Below are 19702 nucleotides of genomic sequence, written 5' to 3'. Positions count from 1 at the left end.
TTTTTATTAGTGAATTTCCATTTATGAATATGACATTTTTCCATTAGCACAATTCGATTTATGAGGTAATTTACCGAGCAGCACATTCTCCCATAAAAAAAACAAAAGTCATCAAGAATATTAACAATTATAAAACTGAATATCTTTCCATAATTGTTTTACATGTAGACAATGCCAAAATAAATGTGAAAAATGGATGCTCAACACAAAAAGTACAATCAATGTTAATGTCTTTTTTGAGTTTCTTCAGGTAATGATTCGCAGGGTAATACTTATGGATCATTCTGAAAGAGACCTCTTTGACCTTGTTAACAAGCAAGTGTTTGTGTGGTAATAACCAGACTTTTTTCCAACAGATATTAGTGACCAATGTATTCCAGTAACTTGTGACATAAGGAATGGATACAATATCCCTTTCAAATAAAGCACGTATAGATCTGTTGTTCTGAGGGAGCAAGGAGAAACATATTTTCCCTATTGGAGAGTCAACTGGATTAAGCGAGGATAGGTCAAGAAGGTGAGGTCTGGCTACACCTCTAAATAACATGAGAGTTCCAGATGGAATAGCATCAAAGACTATGGCGAACTCTCTAGGTGTTACAGGGATATTGTAACGAGATAAAGAATTCCTCAGAATTGAGTAACAATCCTTCTGCATTAAATAGTTGACTCACCAGTAGGATATGACTATTGAACCAGTTCTTAAAAAATAAAGACTTGTTTCTATACAAAATGTCCTTATTGTTCCAAATGAAATACCTATGCGGGGAAAAATTATGTTTATATATTAACGACCACGCTAAGAATACTTGTCTATGAAAAGCAGATAATTTTTTACAAAGAAACATAAAATTGAGGCCACCAAAACAGGAGAAGATATAATGAGGGATGAAATTCCAAATTGAAGTAGGATCCTTTAAAATGTTTAGCCCAATTTCTCTTAAAAGTATTATTCAAAGTAGGAAAATCTAAAAAAAATTGAGACCACCATATTCATATGAGTTCATAACGACAGATTTCCTAATATAATGTGTACGATTTTTCCAAATTAAGTTGAAAAGCACCTGGTCAACCGCTTTACCTATTTTGTTGTCAAGATATAGGGACTGGGCTGCATAAGTAAGTCTGGAGATACCTTCAGCTTTAGAAAGCAATACTCAACCTTTCAAGGATAAATCCCTCTTCAACCAATGGTTCAACTTCTTTTAGTTTTTTCAATAATAGGTATAACATTTTATGAGCGTCTTTCCTGTTGATCCTTAGATATGGTAATCCCAAGGTATATTACTTTTTCCTTGCCTGGAATATTGCATATAGAGGGTTTCACACAGTCTTTAACAGCAAACAATGACACTTATTAAGGTTTAGGCAAAGACCAGATGCTTTGGAAAATATATTTATCACACCGACTGCTCTAGGAATCTGGTCAGCATCTTTCAAAAAGAGGGTTGTGTCATCTGCAAGTTGACTTATGATAATATCTCTGTCAGCAATAGAGATCCCTTTTATATCACTGGATTTAACAGAACTTGTAAGAAGTTGAGTTGCAAGCAGGAAGAGGTAAGGCAAAATTGGGCAACCTTGCCCAATTTCAAATCAAATCTAGGAGAAGTGCCATGCTTTAATTTAATTGAACTGTACCCATTCATATAAAGAGTTTTAATAGTACTACAAAATAATTCCCCAAAACCAAATTTCTCAAGGGAGAGAAATAGAAACTCATGTTCCACTGTATCGTAGGCTTTATAAAAGTCTAAGAATACAAAACTATCTTTGAAGATTAAATCAGAATAGTCAATAAGGTCTAACACCAGTCGGATATTATTATATATATGTCAATTCCTCATGAAGCCAGATTGGGTCTCTTCTATAATTGAGTCCAATACTGCCTTCATTCTTTTTGCAAATATAGAGGCAAATATTTTGTAGTCATTATTGAGCAGACAGATTGGATGCCAATTATCGAGTGGTAGCAAGTCTTTCTTGGGCTTAGGTATTAATGTAATCAGACCTTGAGTCAAACTGGGAGGGAGAGCATTATTTACAATGCTTTCAGAAAAGACCTCTAACAAATGGGGCCAACTGTTGAGAAAAAGTTTTGTAAAACTCAGCAGATATACCATCAGTCCCAGGAGACTTATTCTTTTTAAGGTGTTCAATAGAATAAATGATCTCTTCAACTACAATAGGGTCATTACACTGTTCCCTCTCAGCCTCCCCAATTGATTTCACACCCCCCAGAGTCAAAGAAAAGAGTTGAGGAAACCTCACAATACTTATAACTATATAAATTCCTGTAGAAGTTGCAACTAAAGTTAGAGATTAATTTGGGATCATCTGTGATGAGATCATTAATATTAAATTGTTGAATGGCATTATTTTTAGTGGTATTTTTCTAACCTGAATTTTGTTCACCCTCCTCTTACCACTTCTTCCTAGATCTGACAAAGGCTCCCTCTGCATTCAGTTTATACATATTTATACATATACAACTTGTTTTGCAGCTCAAACAGAACAGATTTGTCCTCCTCTGAGAGACTTTCAAGAGAGACTATTGAACAAGATAGGTGACCTTTGTAATTACACTTTCTTCTTCAGCTCTCCTTGTCTTGGCAAGAATACACCCATATCTTCTTAAATATTTTCCAACCTCATATTTAAAAAGCTCCCAGTTATTACTGTATGAATTGTCATTTATAGCTTTGTTCCAAAAGTGTGTAATTAAATTGTTTATCTACATCTTGACCAACTCATGTTTTAATATAGAGCTATTAAGCTTCCAGTAGAATGCTCTGCCAAGGCCATTATCAGAGATAAAAAGTTTAATGTCAATTTAAATAGCTCTATGATCAGTAAGGGGAGTGGCAAGGATGTTAACAGAAATACCCAGTTTATCAAAACATTTAGACACCAGCCAAAAATCTGTGTGATTGTCTGGAGCAAGCCTTATTACTCCATGTGAAAGACTTGTCATTAGGAAACTTTACTCTCCACTGCAATACATCATTCTCCAGACCTTCAAGGGAGGCGTGACAATGATGTGATTTTGGAGGTATGGCAACACGAGACTACTACTAAGCCAACATATGGAATTGTTTTAATATAGTCCTACCAAGGATAATTACATTTTTAGGATCACTGTAGGTATAAAACATTTTTTGGCCTTACTGCTATTAGCTTATTTCATAACAGATTCATACATGGGAAAACCAGTCAAAAGGAAAAATGTTTTTAAGTGTCTGTCCTATATCCGAGATGTTTTTTTTAAGAAAAAAGGGTTCACTTGAGCTAGGCTTGAGAAAATGAAAATGCTCTTCTCCTGGCATAATAGGAAAATACCCATCAAAGTCTTCTGTTAAAGCTAGAGATATGTTTTTTGCATGGGCTGCATCGCAATGTCGATTTTTCTACTGTGAAATTACCTTTGACGTGGAAATGCCCTATTCACTGGCATACATTTTTCAGCCAGGTACCGGGTTACCTTCAGACGAGTCCTGTGACACTTGGGGGGGGGGGGTTGTACTCCCTTTCCATAGATCAGTCATATTAATTTGTATGCCAAACCGTTCGCACTGTACAGACGTTTTCGTGAGTAGAACGCTTTTCAAGGTCTGACAAACACTTCAGATGTGGAAGGCCGAAATCGACGTATTGCGATGCAGCCCATGCAAAAAACATATCTCTAGCTTTAACAGAAGACTTTGATGGGGATTTTTCTATTATGCCAGGAGAAGAGCATTTACATTTTCTCAAGCCCAGCTCAAGTGAACCCTTGATGTGAGGCCTAAGGCAATTAATTACCTCTTCAGCCCAATAGTAAGTCTGCCAGTGATTCTATGCAGTGTCATCCATGTTCAAATGGGAGATGAGCCCTATCTGGAAGTAATACTCCAAATGTCCACTGAAGGGCACTATTCTTCTATAAGGTTTTACTCAGACTCATCACATTTTGAGAATATTGTCTTGTGAAGGCCAGTGTGGATGCATGTTTTTGTTCCAGGCTGTAGTCGACTACAGAATTTAAAAGCTAAATTACATGGTTGGGGAGCTAAACAGTCTGTCCTCAGAATTCACGCAATCGGCCCTTAAAAGTTACATTTCTTAATTATACTATACTCAGGAACCAGTGCACCATTAAACAGCATTGGATATATTAATATCCAGACTACACAACAAAAAAAAATCAGAAAAAGTCCTGACTCTTATTGTACCTTTGCCACACAATTGAACCTTAATCTGTGAATTTATTTAATCATGAAAGAATGCAGCTTTTTGTGTATATGTGATTCTGTATTTATGTACGTGGCGAAGTTGAAGTCAACACAATGCAAAAATGAATCGACCATCTTTATTTACCGACGGAGGTCTATAATGGCAGGGTTAGGATTCACACATCTGTAGAACACTAGGCTGACCCACACACAATTGTATTTCTTTCAGAGCAATTATGCAGTAGGGAGCCAGAGGGAAAATCAAAATGGAGGATCTTCAACCACCACAGGAAATACTGCAGGAGCAGGTTCACATTGTTATCAGTATACTGGGCCCCGTTCAGCAGGGTGCGATGTACAGAGCGTTGCAGATAAATGCCATGAGTGGAGATGACACGACTCCTCACTGTCTGTTCTATACAATGCATTTCTATCTGAACGTTGCACAATGTGGTGCACTGCTGAATGCAGCCCTGGAATGGTGTGTAAACAGTGTGAGAAGGTCTGAGGGCTTCCAAAGGATCTTAGCTGCATCACAAGTCTCAGTGGCTTCCTGTTTTTTTCCTTACCTCAGAGCTGAACTGATGTGGCAAATCTGTTTTCACATCAGTGCAGATGGAGGAAACAAGGAGGAAGCCACTGTGTCATTGAGACGCAGCTCAAGAGGGGTTAAATGAAACCGTACAGGGGGATCGGTTCACCTATAGAGCAACGAGCTAAATATGTCAGACGGATACATTTTAAACCATTGAAGTATTCCTTCCCCCTGCTATCGAGTCCTTTGGAAACTCTTTTCTATACAAAATACATTTTAATAAACAACTGATTTAGGCTCCACTTTAAAAGTGTTAAGTGTATCTACACTTAAATAGTTAAAATGGAGATCAACGATCCAAGGCATGTCCCTATCCGCACCATCAGAAATAATATCTCACCCCAAGATATCTTACCATAAATTTATTTTTCTTTTCCAGGCCTATATCATAGAGGTCTAGGCCTTACTTTAAAAAAAATAATACACAAAACTGCAAACTAAAGCAAAGTCCTTGAAATGTCACTGAGCGATGATACAGTAACCTCTTCAGAAATACCCAGTATGGTAAGAGCTAGTTGGCTTGGGTTCCATCCTTGTACAGCCTGGTTTGAAGTGATCATATAGCAAAGCAAGCTATGGGACACCACAAGCTCAAATTACAACTTTCTCATACCTTATATTTGGAAATGCGTATTTTCAAGCAGCAATACAAAAAAAGTATTAATGAAGAACGCATAATCTCTGAAAAAAATACTGTATGAAAACATCCCTGCTACCTTGTTTCTAAGTACAAAACCTCTACCAATAATTTGCTCCGGAAGTAGCAAGAAGTCCTTTTCTTTTTTATTTCTTTTTTCTTCTTCCATCTGTTTTTTTTCCTTATTTTCTTTTTAATAAAACGGGTAAAATTCAGTCCTCAGATGCAAGTGTCATGGGCCATGACAGTCTTCTCCACCATATAATTTTTGCTGAAGGATCCAGAAACATGCAAGCCTCGTAGAGGGGCCTAGGGGTCTGCCTGGGGCTCCTGGGGGCCTAACGGGCAGCCACTCCATCTTAGGCCAGGGCCGGGAAGGCCTCGGGGTCGTCCACGTTGGGCACGATCACCCCGCTCGGCTGGGAGGAGGGTTAGGAAAACAAGAAGGAACAAGATTGTTTATGTCTGCTCAGTGAAATTATGACCATATCTGTTGTACTTAAACAATCCAAATTCTCTCAACTTTAAATCCCATAAATTCTTGCCATAACAGACCATTAGTAATAATAAACAAAAAGATGAACACAATATGAATTAAAGATTTTACTGAGTTACAATTCATAAGGAAATCAGTCAATTGAAATAAATGATGCACTAGAAATCGATGGACTTCCCATAACTGGGAATACAGATAAGGCATCTGTAATGCATAAGAGAAATGGGCCTCAGGATCTCGTTGCGGTATTTTTGTGTATTCAAATTGACAACTGATCAAATGCAATTGTGTTTGTTGTCCATAGCTTATGCCTGCCCATACCATAACCACACCATGGGGCACACTGTTCACATCAGTAGATCGCTCGCCCACAAGAAACCATACACATGGTGTGCGGTTGTGAGGCCGGTGGGACATACTGCCAAATTCTCTAAAACATCATTGCAGGTGGCTTATAGTAGAGAAATTAACATTCAATTCTCTGGTAACAGTTCTGGTGGACATTCCTGCAGTCAGTATGCCAATTGCACACACCCTCAAAACATAAGACATCTGTGGCATTGTGTTGTGTGACAAAACGGCACATTTTAGAGTGGCCTTTTATTGTCCCCAGCACAAGGTGCACCTGTGTAATGATAATGCTGTTTAATCGGCTTCTTGAATGCCACACCTGTCAGGTGGATGGATTATCTTGGCAAAGGAGAAATGCTCACAAACAGGGATAAACAAATTTGTACACAAAATGTGTGAAGTGTGTTATCTTCTGGGATGAATCCTAGTTAACTCAATCAGGCAGGTGGCATGTACTTTTTTTTAATGTATCTGTGACCAACAGATGAATATCTGTATTCTCAATTATTTGAAATACATAGATTAGGGCCTAATGAATTTATTTCAATTGACTCATTTCCTTATATGAACTGTAGCCCAGTAATATATTTGAAATTGTTGCATGTTACGTTCATATTTTTGCTCAGTGTAGGATTAGTCGTCCATACCTTGTCAGTCCGGCCTCCGCGGGCCGGCCTGGTGGGGGCTCCACCATCACGCTCACGGGGCTCTCTGGGCTCACGCTCGCGGAACTCTCCTCGGAACTCTCCTCTGCCCTCCCCGCGCCCACGGCCCCCCCTGCCACCACGGGGTCCACCACGACCACGGCTGGGGCGGCCCAGGTCCCCAAAGTTTATCTCCAACTGGGCAGTGATGTCATTGGCCGGCTTCCGGAAGTGGTGATCATCCTCTGTCTGAAAGACGGGACGGGAGGAGAGCATCGTCAATGACTGAACATTTGTTTCCGGCACACAAGTCAGTCACATTCAGTCATCTTGACGTACATGTTTGTGGGTGCGAGGAGAGACCTTGTGAGCGTCTGTCAGATGTGATACTCACCTTAGGGGCGACTCCCTCAGCCTCCACTGCAGCTTCAATCAGAGTATCATCTTTCTTCTCCTTTATTGGACAGAAAGAGGGAAGAAAATTGAATTAGGAGGTTATGGAAAACAAAACGAAGGCCAAGTCAGTTTTGTGGTTTTGACAGTCCACTCACGTCCTTGGACTTGTGCAGCACGTATCCTTTCTTCCACTGGCTGTCGGCTCCCTCGTTGGCCTTGCGGATGTTGAACTCCACCTTGGTTTTCTCCTTGTCCTGCTGGGCCTTCCATTCATCCAGAGTCATCTCCTTGGGTTCCACTTCCTTAGGTTCACCAACCTCGTTCTCCCTACAACAGACAGATTAGAAAACAGAACTGTCAGGACACGCAACTGGCTGGAGATAAAAAAATATGGAGGAAAAGCCATCCAGCCCACACTGTTAAATCCCTGAGGAGAGAACAAGTGCACACTTTGGGGAGAAGAGGGAGATGTGGTAGACGGCTCAGCCCTATCAACTCACTTATTCTCAGAGTCGGCGGGCAGATGCTCCTCTCCCTCAGGGGTCTCCTCGGTCACGTTTGATTGGTCAAGCTCGCTGTGGAGAGGGAAAAAACGAATTTAGCTTCACCTGAGTGTGTCCACATCAGCTTAGCTCCACCTGTACATTAACACCAGCTGAACAGCCCTGTGTGGCTGCGCGGCATTCCCATCCACATCACTCATTCTCATACATTCAATATGCTGAAAGGTGATGCTACCAGGACAATATAGAGACTAGGTGTCTTGACTCAACATGTTGACTTCAGTTTACACACAACCACACAAGTTAAATCAAAACTCTTCCTTGAGGTTTTTAGTCAAAGTCTGTCTTTTAGAAAAAGTCTACTGAGAGGGTGTGTTGTGCTAGGTCGGCAGTGCAACTCACCCCATCTCATCCTTGACGGTGCCCCAGTTGTGAGATCCACTTCCTCCACGCTTCTCCTCACCTTTCTGGCTGCTGAAACAACGTCTGGGCTTTAGCTCACACCTTCACTTCAATAGTCTCTCCAGCAAAAAAATCAGTTTATTTCAAATGAGACAAACCTGGATGGGAAAACGTTAAATAAGTAGTTCTTATACTTCTAGGGCCAGTTCCCCAGATACAGATTAAGCGTAGTCCTGGACTACAAAGCAAGCTCAAGGGAGAATCTCCATTGAAATGTATTTTTAGTCCAGGATTAGTGTTAATCTGAGTTCGGGAAACCGTGGCTTGAACGCAACCAACAGGCGGAACCACTACTAGCGGGAGATTACATGCGCCTGCGGGCTAAACTAAGCTGGATTGCAATAAAAAAAATAAACAAGGATAAAACAGCAGATCAGTTGATCACTTGTTGTTACCATGTCAAGTGATTATGATACCAGACAGCTGGTCTAGATTATCTACTCCCCGCCCCCAATGAAACTGACCTATCAGGAGCATTGGAAACCAAGGCTGATGAATGGTAAAAAAAAAAAATACCCTGCGGCCTATGTTTCATTCATACGCTTCACCCTAAAATGGCAAATTATTATATGCCATTCAAGACTTTATAGACTACATTTTCATTTGATAAAGAAATAGATAACTCAATCAAGATTTACTTGATTTAGTTACACATTTCAAATCTGGACAGTCCAGGGATAAACACCCCCCCCCCCCCCATCTTGATAAGAAATGGCCATATGAGAAAATGTTATTTTAAAGACGGTTGTATTTAATAGATTACATAAATTGGAAATGAATAAAATAAGAGTAGGCTAAACCATCAACATTAGTTTTCCATTCATACAGCGTGTCGGGTAACTTGGCACAGTAGATTTGCCATGGTAAACAAGGAAATATTTTATTTCAGTTGTACAGAATGATTGTAAAACAGAAATCACCCATAGTCTGGTTAACTAGCGAGATTAAACATTTTCCGATGAGAATACCCACCAGAGGGCGAAATAGTGTTGGTTGCAATCACAACTAAAAGAACCACGATATCTGCGTTATGTAGAGGTAAATCGGTGGCGGATGATGATTGAGATCAGCTATGCAGGTGTCTTTAGCTCATGTTGATGGCTTAAGAAGAGATCAGCTGGTAATAATCTAGTGGCCACCAGTTGACCCCGTGTTTCCCAGCCCTGGACTAAAAAGCACTTTAGAACCGAGATTCTCCATTCGTGCAGGAAATAGGCCTAATAATGAGATACGACTTATTCATCCTTGAGTTAGCTAGCTACATAATTCACAACATGACACAGAAGACTTACGATCGATCGTTGCCGCTGTGTCTGTCAAATTCACGCTTTCCTCGGGCATCGAAGCCGTCGCTCCTGCCCATGCCTCGGCCCCTGCTGCCCAATCCCCGGCCCCTGCCGCCACCACCACGTCCTCTCATCGACCTTTCCCCAATGGGCCTGGGGAGACAGACAAGGAACCAGAACAATCAGCAGCCTGCCTAAACAGTTGATGTGTATTCATTGAGGTTAAAACATTCAGAAAGTTGCAGATAGAAATGTAATGAATAGAGCCGACATGTTATCTGTACTGTTACATCCCAACGAACAGACCCCAGTGCATGACCCAAAACACAATGGATTATATATGACCAATACTGTGAACTACACTGAAACAGTATTATAGAAAACATAACTTATCTTTCCTTAGGCAGGGCTCTACGCTGACAATTATACCTTTTTTTTTTTTCTTTTTTAAATACGGGAGCTTAAGTTGAAAAATATAGGCAGACAAGGAAATTCCAGGGCACAATAAAAACATTTGAGGGAATAAAGCTTGAATCTTTCATTTTCTAGACGCACTGCCTAAAATAAAATTCCAGGGCCCATAGCAAAATATTTAGGCACATATGTTAGTAAAATGGTCACACTGTAGAGCCCTGCGTTAGGCACTGTTGGAATACTTTAAAAACCCTTGTGCTTCTCTAGAGTAGTCATTGTTGGATTGCGAGCCCCCCCCCCCCAAAAAAAACTGGCTATTCATGATAGACCAGCAACTCTTTCCACAAAGGAAGGAGGGACATATTTGAAATGCATTCAAACAGGGTTTATATATCTCTATGTTACCACCACCCTTTTCCTACACACCCTGCTGTGCTGTAACAGGTTAAGCTAAGTGACAAGGCAAAGCTGAGGAATTATCAGTGAAGGTGGAGTCTTTCTCTGCTGCTGAACAGTAGTGAAGTGGACCCCATAATTAAGATGTGGTTGGGTTACCTCTGACAGCCTGAGGGGAAATAGTCCTGTCAAAAGGAATAAGGGGGTTGTTTTTGTTTACACAATAAAGGCCTGGTTAGTGTCCATTTTAAAAGGAAAGAACTGTACTGTCCTACATTAGAGTGCCAGTGTGGGTATCAAAGTCTTAAATGAGGACTAATATACGTTTATTTGTAAAATCAGATGTGTTACCGTTTGGATGGAACAAAGGCCTGCACACAGACACACACACACAGATCTGAGTCGTGTTATTGTTAGGGTTAGTACCGGTTTAAAATAAAAATCTCCCGTTTGGTACCAACTGAATATACCCCTGCTCTACCCAGTACTCACTTCTCCACAGAGAACTCTCCTCCCTCGCCAGGCTTCTCCTCTCCGCCGGGGGGCCTCTCGAAACGGCGTGGTGGCCGTCTGTCAGTCCGGGGGGGTCTGTCTGTAGGGGGGCGGCCCTCGCCCTGGAACTCACGGGGCGGTCCACCAGCTGGGCCCTGACCCTCAGGCCTGCGACCCATCCTCCTGGGACCAGGTCCTGGAGCAGGACAGAGCATAGGAATTATTAATCCCCTTATGAGAAAATGTAGGGTTATGGTTCTTTGAAAAACAAAAGGAGTACATGGGCAATTTTCTCAAGAGCTTTGCTAGCAAAAAATAACTAAAACAGGGGTGTGAATTGGTGACTACTGTCATTAAATCGAGAGCTTTTCTCACGACCAGTCTCCAAAAGAGTGAGCAGGACTGACTTTCTGAACTAGAATGTAAGGGCTTATTCATGTTACATGAGGAATACAATTAAAATGTCAACTTCTTTATAAACCTATGAACTAACATTGAATTTTGTATTATGCACCATGCCAGTACTAGCAGATGGAAACATGCCCTAAGTATGGTCTGACAAGTCCCTCCCACTGTTGACCAAAATAGACTCCCACCCCTACATCCCAGCAGCTGAATGCACGTTGAAGCACCTGTCTCCTCTTCTCTGGGGTTTACATTTTCGACTTTGTTTCTGACTGGTGTAAGTAGGATGGAACGTTCTAACACAATACAGGGGCCTCCTATTTTACTTTCAGATTGTGTAGACCCGTCTAAAGTTGGCCAGTAACGTACGAGTACTCACTAATAAGAGAACGTACATGTAACAAGTTGTGTGTCCAACTGATATAGTCTTATCTTGTGTGTCCACTGAGTAGCATGCTCGTGAAGCTGTGTTATCTGACAAAAACACCAAACGTCCATATTCTCATTCACAACCGCGATACGCAACGCAAGATGACGCAATTCCCTGCCTAGTCAAGAACATGTTGGTGCGGTTGTACACCCCAAGCCACGAGGTTGGTCACGACGCGGGTTAATAATGCGGGTAGCGAAAGACGTTCTACGTTAATTCGTCAGAAAAACGACCCTCAAATGTAACCAGGAGGAGGCATTTTGGTAGGCCGTCATTGTAAATAAGAATTTATTAACTGACTTGCCTAGTTAAAACCATTTTTTAGTACGATCGCTTCGCTTGTGGAAGTTGGCTTACACCAATGTGTAAATACATGGTTCGCTAGCTAACGTTAGGTGAACAATTTCAGTTGCACGAAACTGACAATTCGCCAATCGTGCATTTAGCAAGTACGTAGTTACCAATCCAACACTGATCAACCGGCATTAGGCAAACAACTGACTTTGGTAAGCTAACGTTAGCTAGCTAATTAACTAATTAATTATCCTGGCTAAACAAGGCCCCTAAGAGGCGTTTTATTGGCAGCAAAACAAGTTTACCAGCAAGTTATCAGGGGGCACAGACTACCACACACTGTTGTGACACATTTTTTTGCAACGAATGCGATAAACTTATCAACTTTAGCTGCCATCTGAACTGACGCACTAAAGGAATCATGTCGACCTCATGGAGGGTTTGAAACCATTGCTAGCTAGCTAACATGAATGCTGAGAGAACTGCGATTTTGCAGACCAATCCGACATTTACTGCAGGAAACAGTCTTACCATCTTTCTTCAGAGGCACGGGTGCCAGAGGCTCATCTTTCTTATCAGCAGGGACCATCTTTCTATCTTTCTGGGACTCCTTTTTCTGAAGCTTGGCGGCTTGGGCTGCGGTCTTGGCGGCACCAGGGACAGGAGCCTCCTTCTTCTTGTTCTCCGCCTCCTTCAACAGCTCGAACGGGTCCGACTCGTCGTCAAATAGTTGGTCGAATCGGTTGGCTATGGCGCAGCCGAAACCTTCTTGCATATGTCCGGGCATGATGGCGCCCCTTCAGCAGGATTTTCCTCCGATTCTACGAGGCTTGGTGCGAACACTTCGCTAAATGATGCCACAAGATGGCTGGGAAAAGGACCTCCTTCTCTTCCGGCGTGATAGACATCCGGGGCCTCAACTTTGGCGCCGGGTGGGGCGTGTAGTTCTTTGATTTGGGAGAGTTTCGCGAAAACATAAGGGGCGGCTCACTCAATAAAATACAGTACCCACAACGATGGACGGGGTTAATGCTTTTGCGTTTCTCCATTTGACAAGCATAAATGTTGTGTGTGTGTGTGTGTGTGTATGTATATATATATATATATATATATATATATATATATATATATATATATATATATATGTGTGTGTGTGTTGTAGTTTGCTATTTGCATGCAATCATATATTTTGTTTGGGAGACAGCGGCGGTTCTAGACCATTTCAACTGGGGGGGGTGGCAAGCTGGGGACAGTTGTACTGTTCGAGGGGCCAGTTACATTAATAACGGATGTAAAAAAAGAACGATAGCAAAAATGTGTTATGTAAAAATGATTTCATACTCCACATTTAGGGGGGCCACAAGGGGGTCCAAAATTGTTGTCACAGGGGCACTGGACTTATATTAAGTTAATAAAATAAAATGTGAAGGGAACAATATTAGGCCATTATTCTGGTTAGGGGGCAGTATTGAGAAATTGTGAAAAAAATATGTGCCCATTTTTAACTGCCTCCTACACCAACTCAGAAGCTAGGATATGCATATTATTAACACATTCGGATAGAAAACACTCTGAATTTTCTAAAACAGTTTGAATGGTGTCTGTAAGTATAACAAAACTCATATTGCAGGCAAAAACCTGTGAAAAATAGATCCAAAAAAAATGTGAATTTTGTGACTGTACTATTTAGTGTCATTGTTTTATAGATACCATAGTGAGAAAGGATTCATTTCGCAACTCCTACGGCTTCCACTAGATGCGCATAAATCTGAGAAGCGTGAGTTTGTCATAATTGTTTATCTAGACATAGGATAGGTTGTGTGAAAATATTACTGATGTTTAACGTTAAAAATGGACCAAAAGATTAATGCTAAACAACGTTTGACATGTTTGAACGAACGTAAATAGATTATTTACTAGGTTTTTTTAGCTTTTCGGCGTGATTTTATATGAACTTGATATAAATATGAACTTGATGGAACAAAAAATGCATGTATTGTATAACATAATGTCCTAGGAGTGTCATCTGATGGAGATTGTCAAAGGTTGGTGCATAATTTTAGCTGGTTTCTGCTTTTGGTGACACCTGACCTTGAATTGAAACTGGATGTTTGTACTTTTGTGGCTATGTACTGTCCTAACATAATCTAACTTTATGCTTTTGCCGTAAAGCCTCTTTGAAAATCGAACAATGTGGTTAGATTAAGGAGATGTTTATCTTTTAAATTGTGTAAAATAGTTGATTGTTTGAGAAATTTAAATTATTAGATTTTTGATGTTTTGAATTTCCAGCCTTGTTAGCAATCCCGTCTCGGGGTTCATTGCTAACCTGTAGCCCCAACAGGTTAATAGCCTAGGCTACTGAACAGATAAAATGGCAAATTCTAACAAGATTGAGAGCCTCGATTGTTGGGGAGAAGAACCTTTATTCAACAAGCTTATTTAGCCTTCCCTGTAGCTCAGTTGATAGAGCATGGTGTTTGCAATGCCAGGGTTGTGGGTTCGATTCCCACGGGGGGCCAGCACAGAAAAAAATGTATGAAATTGTATGAAATGTATGCATTCACTACTGTAAGTCGCTCTGGATAAGAGCGTCTGCTAAATGACTGAAATGTAAATGTAGGCTCTCACAGTCTCTGCAGAATTAGCCCCCATGTGAATATGATGATTCATGATTTTAAACCCGCAATTGCTAATCATCTCCACCATGCTGCGGATTTGACAGTGATTGAGCTGTCAGGACATCACATCTAACGGTGCAGAGGGGATTCTCCTGTGAGGCAGGATCAAAGCAATTTACAACTTTTCTAATTAATCTCAGGCGGGATATCTATCTAATTGTCTGGATTTCTGGAGCACTCCACAGCATTATATCTTCTTGCTTCCTATAGCCTATTGTTTTTGAGAGAGAGAAGTGTATGCACATCAATTACGCAAATCTTAATCCTACACCACAACTTTCGCGAAAGCATATAGCGGCTCAGGATTCACATGAACAAGGACATCTGCATTTATGAAGGTTTTCGTCATGGGTTCGTTTTGAGTGTTTCTCTGCGGCATGGTTTGCAGTGGTGGTAAAAGTATACGCTAAAGTCATACTTGAGTAAAAGTAAAGATGCCTTAATAGAAAATGACTCAAGTAAAATTGAAAGTCACCCAGTAAAATACTACTTGAGTAAAAGTCTAAAAGTATTTGGTTTTAAATATACTTAAGTATCAAAAGTAAATGGAATTGCTAAAATGTACTTAAGTATCAAAGTAAAAGTAAAAATATTAATAATTTCTAATTCCTTATATTATGCAAACCAGACAGCACAATTTCTTGTTATTCTTTAAATTTATGGATAGCACGCTACAACACTGACAATAATTTACAAACAAAGCATTTGTGTTTAGTGCGTCCGCCAGATCAGAGGCAGTAGGGATGACCAAGGATGTTCTCTTGACTAGTGCATGAATTGGACCATTTTCCTGTAAAAATGTAACAAGTACTTTTGGGTGTCCGGGAAAATGTATGGAGTAAAAAGTGCATTATTTTCTTTAGGAATGTAGTGAAGTAAAAGTTGTCAAAAATATAAATAGTAAAGTACAGATAACCCCCAAAGCTACTTAAGTAGTACTTTAAAATATTTTTACTTAAATACTTTACACAACTGATGGTTTGGGCATTCTGCAACCTGAAACTCAGCGAGGAAGCTATGCTTACAGACACCGGCAGAGGACGACAGCTGCAGGGTGTGTGCCCACCCTCCCTCGGAGCAGATATACTACCACACGCACCGCGGGGACACCACAGAGGCCAGAATCACACAGACCACCTATGTTAACATTCGGGCGGAGAGTACTGCTGACAACCTCCTAGCGACTTATGGGAAGCCAGCAATCAATCGTGGCGCAATTTGGATTGATTAGCACTAGGCATTATTCAGCCAGTGATGGTATATCTTGTGAATATTTCTATGTTTTGTGTAGGCTATGTTGTGAGTAGGCTATATGCAGTTTTGGTTTTATTTCAATGTCTGGTGAAACCTTTTGATTGCTTGTTATCACAGCACAAAAAAAACAAGCAAGCCAGGGAAACAATTATGTGACATGGATCATGCATTTACAGTAGGCCCCCCTATATGCTGATTAAAATGAACAAAATCATTACACTTAATTGATGACATTACAGTGTAGGTCTACCACTTTGAATCCACAAAGTCATTCAGGGCTATCAGTGATGCAGACATGTTAATTAAAGCAATACGGTTTATTGGAATGTTATTACATTATTTGACACATCAAATAATACACATACTTTCAAATGTGTTTGTGGAATTCCTTGTGAGGTCTGACAACACATGCAATACAGACACAATACATTAGTAGCAGCATCAATGAGTGACACGGTGGCAATCAAATCAAAACCTAATACCAGCAGCACTCATTGTCTGTGAGGCCTCACAATGTAGGCAAATAAGGCAAACAGAATTCATCACTTCCATCAATGAAATAGTGACAATCAGAAGAGATACTTTCTCGCGTCTCAGTTGTCTGCAGGACAGGAGTCTCAGTCCATTAGATGGGAGTTATGTCCCATCCACTGTTCCTTCAATCAGGCTACTGTGGAGGAGCTCAATACCCTTCTTTTCCTCCTTCAGTTTCCTGTGTACTTTGTCTTCCAGTTCCAGTAGTTTATCATACAGGGCCTCGGACATGTCCCCATCAATATCCATCTGTGAAGGGAACAGAGAGGCGATCAGACACAGCAGGGGACTGATGGCATGTCAGAGTGGATTTGACAAGAATAGAAACGGAAGTCCTGTCATCTGTCAGATAGAGTAATTACTTAATATTTCATCATTTGGACGGATCCAATATTCATCTATAGTTACATTCCACCACTTCAAAATTATCTAGAGTATTATAAACTGGGTGGTTCGAGCCCTGAATGCTGATTGTCTGACAGCCGTGGTATATCAGACCGTATACCACGGGTATGACAAAACATGTATTTTTACTGCTCTAATTACGTTGGTAACCAGTTTATAATAGCAATAAGGCAACTCGGGAGTTTGTGGTATATGGCCAATATACCACAGCTAAGGGCTGTATCCAGGCACTCCGCGATGCGTCGTACAAACAGGTAGGCTGTTTGATTCAGTGTCCTCTGTCTCTGTACAACCTTGTGTGGATGAACCAGTGAGAGCTGGTCAAACTTTTAGCTTTTTGCCATTCTCAGTGCAGGTGGTACATAAAGCCCTGAAATCCTTAGATCAGAGAAAGCCTGCAGGTCCTGATCTTTTGGATCCCTGCTTTTTAAATCTGGCAGCTGATTTCATAGCTGAACCACTTACATATCTGTTTAATCTAACCCTGGAATGTAATGAAATTCCAAAGATCTGGAAATCAGCGTTTGTCCTGCCACTTTTAAAAGGGGGAGATCCAACTCTTTTAAATAATTATAGGCCAATCTCAAAGCTGTCACCCCTGGTGGAAATACTTGAAACCCTTGTGAGTGAACAGCTAAAATAGTTTTTATTTACTAACTCTATTTTATCAATGTACCAATCGGGTTTCAGGAAGAAGCATAGCACAATTACAGCAGCCATGAAGGTTTTAAATGATATCACTGAAGCTCTTGACAAAAAACAGCATTGTGTCTCACTTTTTATTGATCTCTCTAAGGCTTTTGATACAGTTGATCATGCTATACTAAGGCAGAGATTGTCGAGTGTAGGTCTTTCAGAGCATGCAGTTGCATGGTTTGTTAACTATCTGTCTGATAGAACTCAGTGCACTCAATTTGATGGGCTTAGGTCTGTTAAATTGTCTGTCTTAAATGGTGTGCCCCAAGGCTCTGTACTTGGTCCTCTCTTATTCACTATTTATATAAATAATTTAGACAAAAATGTCCAAAATGCACAACTTCATTTTTATGCTGATGATACTGTTATTTACTGTTGTGCTTCATCTCTTACAAAAGCTTTCCAGAACTTGCAAACTGCTTTTAATACTGTTCAACATGCCTTGTCTCAATTGAAGCTTATCCTCAATACTGACAAAACTAAACTACTGGTGTTTTCTAAAGCAAGAAATAGACCTCTGAACCTTTCACCTATTACTACCTGTCAGGGCAAGGAGATTGAGGTTGTAACCTCATATAAATATCTTGGAATTTTGATTGATGATGGCCTCTCTTTTAAAATGCATATTCAACAACTTACAAAAAAATTGAAGCTGAAATTAGGATTTTATTTTAGGAATAAGGCTTGTTTTTCTTTTGAAGCCAGGAGGCTAGTATCAGCTACATTTATGCCTTTACTAGACTATGGGGATATTTTATATATGAATGCTTCCGCTCAGTGTTTGAGATCAATTGACACCCTTTACCATGGCACTTTGAGATTTATTTTAAATTGCAAAACCCTTACGCACCACTGCACTTTGTATACCAGTGTTGGCTGGCCTTCTCTAGTCACTCGTAGGCTCAGTCACTGGTATACTTTTATTTACAAAGCCATTTTGGGTTTACTACCTTTTTATTTGGGCATTTTTATTGTTCAGAAATGTGGTGGGTACTCTCTTCGTTCGCGGGACTTTATCCTGCTAACTGTTCCAAATGTCCGAACTGAATTTGGTAAAAGGGCTTTTATGTACTCTGCGCCATCGTCTTGGAATGCCTTACAAAATACTTTTAAACTGGAAGAACTTGTCCCGATTGGTATTTTTAAATCACTGATGAATGATCTTGAGATTGATTCCCTGACATGTCAATGTTTTTAATTTGCTGTTTTTGATTTTGTTATATTCTTTGTTAATTCTATGGTTTTTACTAGATTACTTGTAGTTTTTCATGTTGTTTGTCTGTAATTTTTGTAATGACTTGGCGCTGCCTATCTTGGCCAGGACGCTCTTGAAAAATAGATTTTAAATCTCAATGAGCCCTTCATGGTTAAATAAAGGTTAAATAAAATAAATAAATAAGAACAGCCCTTAGCTGTCGTATATTGGCCATATACCACACCCCCTCGGGCCTTATTGCTTAAATATAATCAGCCAAATTAATATAAATACTTAACCACGCTGATATGATTGAAATTGATATCTTGCTTGGTTGGTAGATTGGTACAAAAAAATACAGGCTGGTAATGTGTTCAAAAACCCCACAATACAAATATGTGATGAACATGTGATGTCACAGATTCAAATAACTGTGGAGATGGCTTCCATTTACATTTACGTCATTTAGCAGACGCTCTTATCCAGAGCGACTTACAAATTGGTGCATTCACCTTATGCTTCCAATGTTTTACGTGTACAGTATCACTCCTGTTTTAGAGTCAGTCTGGATTTAATGGATCTGTGGTTTGTATACCTTGCGAGGTTGTGTGTAGTTGTTTCCCAGACCTAAGGTTAGACTGGTATTTAGTCCAAGGATCCAGCGACTCAGGTTTTTGCATAAACAGCCAGAACTGCACAATGAAAAGAGGCACAGATGAATCAAACTCTTAAAACTAGATTTTATTAAGTCACAACAAATGCAGAGCATCAAACAACCAATAACCTAGTGATAATACTGTGTGTACTATCAATACAGAAAGGTAATATGTTTCCATGGTTCATTGTGAGAGGTAAAATTATTTTTTGGTGCTAGTACATACCAGTGATGTCATGTTATCTGTGGAAAATTCCAGAGCCTCTGCTC

At 40.2% G+C, this 19702-nt stretch overlaps 1 protein-coding gene and 1 long non-coding RNA gene across 3 annotated transcripts; both read right to left on the bottom strand.

The window, feature by feature from the left end:
• Window positions 1-4333: 4333 nt before the first annotated feature.
• Window positions 4334-12912, bottom strand: LOC106584137 (SERPINE1 mRNA-binding protein 1). Of its 2 annotated transcripts, none has more exons than XM_014169048.3 (9): window positions 12544-12911; window positions 10884-11079; window positions 9588-9734; window positions 8236-8304; window positions 7831-7905; window positions 7486-7657; window positions 7329-7388; window positions 6938-7183; window positions 4334-5862 (listed from the first exon to the last, which is right to left on the bottom strand). In XM_014169048.3, exons 1-9 carry the CDS (start codon window positions 12797-12799, stop codon window positions 5803-5805), a joined length of 1281 nt encoding a protein of 426 aa, XP_014024523.1. In that variant the 5' UTR covers window positions 12800-12911; the 3' UTR covers window positions 4334-5802. The 2 variants fall into 2 exon arrangements, with proteins under 2 accessions (XP_014024523.1, XP_014024521.1); XM_014169046.3 differs by having other exon boundaries at window positions 5154-5862; window positions 8236-8307; window positions 12544-12912.
• Window positions 12913-16249: 3337 nt separating this feature from the next.
• Window positions 16250-19470, bottom strand: LOC145862980 (uncharacterized). Its single transcript, XR_014382291.1, has 2 exons — window positions 19373-19470; window positions 16250-16730 (listed from the first exon to the last, which is right to left on the bottom strand). It is a non-coding gene; the product is annotated as an uncharacterized LOC145862980 (long non-coding RNA).
• Window positions 19471-19702: the final 232 nt, after the last annotated feature.

The sequence above is a fragment of the Salmo salar genome, chromosome 23 (assembly GCF_965601325.2).
Source record: "Salmo salar chromosome 23, fSalSal1, whole genome shotgun sequence".
Taxonomy (NCBI): domain Eukaryota; kingdom Metazoa; phylum Chordata; class Actinopteri; order Salmoniformes; family Salmonidae; genus Salmo; species Salmo salar.
This window is presented reverse-complemented; position numbering and strand designations above follow the sequence as displayed.

Bases quoted from the DNA above. Each gene is read 5' to 3' on its own strand.
- LOC106584137 (XM_014169046.3), bottom strand. From the start codon at position 12,799: ATGCCCGGACATATGCAAGAAGGTTTCGGCTGCGCCATAGCCAACCGA. The intron at 11,080-12,543 runs GTAAGACTGTTT...GTCCTGCTCCAG, and splicing joins CGTGCCTCTGAAGAAAGATG to GACCTGGTCCCAGGAGGATG. The intron at 7,906-8,235 runs GTGAGTTGCACT...CCCTCTCCACAG, and splicing joins ACCGTCAAGGATGAGATGGG to CGAGCTTGACCAATCAAACG.